Genomic DNA, 6,000 nt, shown 5'->3' on the forward strand with positions numbered 1-6,000 from the left:
TCGAGTTCTAGAAAAGTTTGCAAAATTATTTTAAGCGATTGAGATATTCCGCACTGGAATTTGTGTTGGATTGAAAATTGGGTGTCGCAGTTGTGAAGGTAAACTTTGTCCGGCGCTACAGCATTTTGTGGATATTTGTAGGCTAAAATTTTGTGGTTATTCGTAAGTTTGATATAAAATGTGTATTGATTGAGGAAGGACTGGACTGAGCTTTGAGTTTTAGAAGAGTTTGCAAAGTTATTTGATGCGATTGAGATATTCCGCACTAGTTTTGTGTTGGATTGAAAATTGGGTGTCGCAGTTGTGAAGATAAACTTTGTCCAGCGCTGCAGGGTTTTGTGGATATTTGTAGCCTAAAATTTTGTGGATATTCGTAAGTACGATATAAAATGTGTATTGATTGAAGGAGGACTGGACTGAGCTTTGAGTTTTAGAATAGTTTGCAAAGTTATGTGATGCGATTGAGATATTGCACACTAGTTTTGTGTTGGATTGAAAATTGGGTGTCGCAATTGTGAAGATAAACCTTGTCCAGCACTGCAGCAATGGATGATTGTGCTGGGAAGACATTATTTTGATAGATTGCTAAAAAAACCGTACAGAATGTTGCTAAGAGCTCATTAATTGTGTAATCTTTTCTTTCAAAAGAGAACATTTTGTGTGGGTATTTGATTTCAGTTTTTGAGTTGTTCATCCAACTTTAAGAAGTCTTTGAAATAAATAATGTCGTACGAGGTGGGTGCAGTGTCTAATTTAAGACTATGTACGAGGTCTCTATATAAAGCAGTTCTGAAAGTTTTTGTGTAGCTCCTGGTGGAGGTATCGGAAGATGGAAGAGAGCGATACTTTCGTAATGAAAATTTCTGATATAAAAACTCATTCACAACAAATTTGCTAATAGAATATGTGGTCTACGTTAAAGAAAGTGTCTTGGAATCTAATATTTTTACTTCTAAAATTTGTTGTATATCGGAAAATTTCACAGAGGTTGTTCTTTCATGAAAAACCTAAAGTCGTATTGAGAAGCAATGTGCATACCTCTTTGGATTAAAGTATTAAAGTGTTAACGCTGCTGTGCGTTGTTTGTTGGTTTGGGGTGGAGGCTGCGCTCTTTGGCTTTGAAAAATATCACTTTCTCCTGTAGGCAAATGAGTGTTCGTGTATGTGGAGAGACCGTGCTCGAGTGTAGAAGTTTACTGTAATTTGACAATTTTGTGTCGAAAATTGGAAAAAGAGGAGATTGAAAAGGAAGACCGTGCTGAGAAAGTTCATGACTAATTAGAAACTAGAAGTTAGTGTAACTCAATGACATTTCAGTTACTGGGAAGATCTTGAGAGTTGTAGAGAAGAAATAGACCTAAAAGTTAAATCCCTGAGATGAGTCAAGATCTTTTAAAAGAGTTTAGAGTTTATGATTGAGAGTATTCACGATAGAACAAGAGAGAGTTAGAGAGAAAACTGAATGCCGCGCAAGAAAGGCGGTGAGGTGATTTTAGTCAATGTAGTGCGGGCTGACTGCAACTTTTGCTAGTAGGTGAAAAATTTTACTGAGCCATGTCTAGTTAGTTTAATAGAGATTTTCCAATGGCAATCTGTGGGGCAGTTGTCAGCTTAATTTTTGTTGATTTGTCTCCTTTTATAAATACAGTGAATTGCCTTATTTTTCCGTTTGCATTTCTTGATTCAGGGGATTTTGTGGTTCTGTTAATATAGCAGGTGACAAAATATTCCCCTAGTTGGGGTATCATGGGATATTGCTCTATGTATGCCATCCCAGTGAAGGTAAATAAATTAGTGGGGGGGGAGAGTTGAGTAAACAATCCAAGTTTTTTTCCGTTTTGGAAAAGTACACCATTGCCTTTTCACTCTGTCTCTATTCATGGGGTTTTTGCCGTGCTAGGCTAATTTGTGTTCGGCTAAAACTGCAAAAGAGTGTTATTTTTGGATACCTGTAATTTGTATTCGTATACGTTGATAAAATTTTGTGCGTGAAGTGCAAGTTTCAGATTGTGGTATAGTGGTATAAATACGCTGCTGTCTTTTCGTTGGTTGCGTTTGCAAGTAAACATCTGATACTCTACTTTTCCGATTTACTTTTAGTTGGTCTAGACGGATCGTTTCCCAGTTGCGAAAAAAGTTCTTCTATAATTGTTGGTAAGTCGGGATTTTTTCGATTAGACGAGGCGGTTTTCGAGTTTGTGATAGTTTGTTCTTTTCGCTATATTCGTAAAACGGAATTATTGGCTGATAATTCATTTGTTAAAGAAAAAGCTCCTTTGGATAATAGGGGAAAATTTATTGCGATTGCGAAAAAACTTTTTACCTGAAAATTCCTCCAGGATATATGTTACCAGTGTTGCAGCTTCAATTATATTGTACGGACCAAACTTCTGTGATTTAATCTTCTTAGAAATTTTAGAATTCTCAACTCAAATCTGTGGTTTTGTTTTTTTTGAGTTCAGATGAATTGATTTTAAATGCTTTTGGAATGATTACAGACATTATTTTGGTTTAAATAATAATGATATTTGTTATACACATCTGAGTCTGTCTTTTCCCTATTAATAAACCAGGATGTAAAAGTCCCTACGTGCAATTTCGTAGTTTGTGGTTGTTCGCCAAGTGTGTGTTATGTTTCGGTAGAGAATTGTGTGGTGAAATTTTTCTTAATTTACAGTTTCGCATTTTATCTGTAGTGGAAGGTAAACTAAGCATGGGTCCCTTTAGTTTGATACCAACGACTGTTTCATATGGCGAGAATCCAATATTTGTTCAACTCTTGGAATTAAAATCGTAGGTGAAATTTTTGTTTCTTTGAACCATGTGTCGTTCCGTGTATCTAAATCTGTGCGAAGAAAAGTAATAATTGTCTATTGCAGTTGTCAACAATGCCACTTGACCACGGAGCATAGGGCTTGCGGGGTTTAAATTGTGCAATGTTAACACGGCAGAAAAGTGTAAATTATTTCTCATTATTTTCATTACGATTGTCTGCTGCTAGGATATCAGGAATTACAAAATTTGCAATCCAGTGATCAAACAGTACTTTTGACGGATTACAGGATCTGTTGTTGTGTTTCTTGTAAAAAAGATTCAGTTATTTCAGTTTTTTTTGAAAAGGAATAATTGTTTATTTCCGGGGACTTGGATAGCAAATCATCTATTGCTAAAAGCGAAAATTTCATAGTAATTATTAGTTCTAAGTAATCGGCGTGATAGATTATGTTTTGATGTTGTTTGCATGTGTGTGCATGCATGTGTGTGTTTGTGAGCTTGATCGTGCGTGTTTGTGTGTGTTTGTTTGGGTGTGCGGTTGTGTATGTGTATGTGTGCGTATGTGTGTGTGAGTATTTATGTGTGTGTGTGTTTTGGTGGGAAAGATGCATCTGAATAGAATAATATTTGGAACGTCATGTTTTCCTAGTTAGAATTTTGTAGATACCGCACTTGAGAGTATTTAATTGTACATCAGTAAATGCCCACATTTTTGTGGACGGTATAACCTGATGTTCTACTTTTAATGTTGGATTATGGTCTCAAGGGTAACCATAAATAGCATTTCCCGCTGTGAACGCTGTGATCCAGCGTTTTTTTAACCCAGTGCTCTGCTCAATTCTAATAAATTTATTTTTTTAAATCCGCCACTGCTGGTCCCTAGCCCGGAATGAAAAAGGAGGTGGGTAACAAAAAACATATCAAACTGAAAAGTCTCAAGAGTCGGTTTTTAAGCTTGACTTAAGATACCTCCGACACTATATCAGCTAATTTATGTCAAAAACCAATTTTTTGTACGTTTGGAACCGACGAAAATCGACGCTCCGTACGTTTAAAACCGACAAAAACCAACGCTTCTTACCGTTTCAAACAGACGAAAATTGACGCTTTGTACGTTAAGAACCGACGACAACCCACACTTCGTACGTTTGAAACCGACGAAAACCGACGCTTCTGACGTTTAAAACCGGGGAATACCAATCAAAACGACAAAAATAACGTAAGGGCTTTGATTGGTTTTGGCGAAGTGAAAGCGACGACAACCGACAATTTCTTATGTTTGAATCTGACGAAATTCTCAACATGAGTTCAAGGTATTTAAGATGGCTATAATTTTTTCATTTTGCCAAAATATCTCTTAATCTCTATTGACTCCAATTGATTTTTCCTAGAAAAGTACCGACATGGTTTGAAAAATTCTGAATGGAAAAACTTGTTATTCGTCTTCTATGGGCCATTAATGTCTATGGTCTGATGTACGAAATTCGAGATAACATAGGACTGTTTTTCTTCTTCCATTGACCTATCTTTCGTAGGGCAGCTAAGTTGCCATATACATCCCTGCATGATTTTTCTATTGTAACTCTACTAAACATCAACTTAGCTCCCTAAAAGTTTTAAGAAGGTTGTTGGATGTCAGTAGTATTAAAAAAGGCTCACATGGCATTTGCTACTTTTCTGCAGCTCGACCTCTTGGTTCTGATCAGACAATCTAGAGTCTGAAAGCAGCTCTGATCAGACCAAATTGTCTCTGGAGATGACTCTGAACAGATTATCTAGACATTTCATCTAGATTATCTAGAGTCTTAATTGTTCTGCTCAAACTGTGCAGGCTCTGGATGGTCTTGATCAGAAATTCCATACAGTAGATAGTGCCCCCCTTCTGCATGTGGCCCTGATCAGACATTCAACACTTGATGTTGGACTCTGTCGCTAGGTTGCGCTTTACCCTTCTGCGCCGCAAAAGTCGCGGTCTAATCAGATTGGTCTATAGCGGAGACCAATCTCCGGGAACTGACGCAAAAAATTAAGTGTGTCTGTAAATTTTTGTACATAGAGCTAGTATTTGAAAATGATTTCCATGTCTCGGCCAAGACTTGAATTTAGACGACGTACACGTCTTAGCCAAAGCGCGCTAAAAATTGTAAATGGTGGCATGATCACAATTGTGAACTAGTACTGAAATTTGACTTCAACAGTACTGATATTGACTTGGCGTCAGGTTCGGGTGTTAACTTCCTTTTGTCATCGGTATATAAACGTTGGCCAACCCTGAGGATTGTTAATATAGAAAGTTAAGGTGTTTTTGTCAGTTGCAGTACCTGAGAGAAGTTGTGTGAGTTGGCATACATGGAGTTGTCATCGTCTGTGTGAACTGTAGTGTCCAATGAGAATGCAGAGTGCACATAAGGGAGGGAGATACCAGAGTAAGTGGAGTGAGTCAGGGCTCCTCCTGTCTTCACAGAGCGAGAACTCTGCTGCTTTTCCATCTTAGAACGTTCGTTTCCTTTAATTTCTCTTCTGCAATTCAATGGCAAGACAAATCATGAACAAACAGAGACAAGATCGAATTGCTCCACAAAGATACGTTTCAACACTTCAATACTCGGCTCAAGAAGATTGTAAATAAAATCGGAAATTTTAAAGATGTAAGAAATCAATCGTGCCATGGGCTGAGTAGTCAAGTATTTTACAGAGCCCAGAGTGAATTATCAGGCGCTTAAAGGATGAGGCATCCTAACGTACCTACATATTCTTCAGTTATTTGGTGAAACCGAAAGCAAAGTAGCACCTATTAATTAAAACCTTGCATTAGCTGAACGTTTTGTATAAGTTTGAACAAAATCTTAGTCGCCCGAGGGACTTAGTGCCCTGACACGATGGCCCGAGGGGCACTAAAATTTTTTTCTAACATATAACGTATTTAGAGAACCAAAAGGCACAAAAGTGTTGCATTTCATCTGAAATTGAATTTAAGAGCACAATTTTGTAGATTAGTGAAAGAGAAACTTTCTCTCTTAAAAATATACGGGAATTGAAATAACCGAAACGTCTCCGTATACGATAGCGAAGCAGCCCATTATCAGAGTGGTTTATTTCAAGTGTCAAAAGCAATAATTCTAACTAAGTCTAAATTTTTTGCCCTAAACTTATTGTCCTAATATAAGACAATAAGTTTGTGCGACTAAGAGTTTGTTCCAACATATAATAGCACCAATTCGAACT

The 6,000-nt window shown here is 37.2% G+C and overlaps 1 protein-coding gene across 1 annotated transcript in view; it reads right to left on the reverse strand.

Moving 5' to 3' along the window:
* Positions 1-5,517, reverse strand: part of LOC142343818 (uncharacterized) — a 45,984-nt gene extending 40,467 nt beyond the window's left edge. The window contains exon 1 of the mRNA XM_075395228.1: positions 5,097-5,517. Within this exon, the coding sequence (XP_075251343.1) occupies positions 5,097-5,264 (168 nt within the window). The 5' untranslated portion in view covers positions 5,265-5,517. The remainder of the gene's footprint in view (positions 1-5,096) is intronic.
* Between the last annotated feature and the right edge of the window lie 483 nt (positions 5,518-6,000).

The sequence above is a fragment of the Convolutriloba macropyga genome, chromosome 1, assembly GCF_964194025.1.
Source record: "Convolutriloba macropyga chromosome 1, txConMacr16.3, whole genome shotgun sequence".
Classification (NCBI taxonomy): domain Eukaryota; kingdom Metazoa; phylum Xenacoelomorpha; order Acoela; family Convolutidae; genus Convolutriloba; species Convolutriloba macropyga.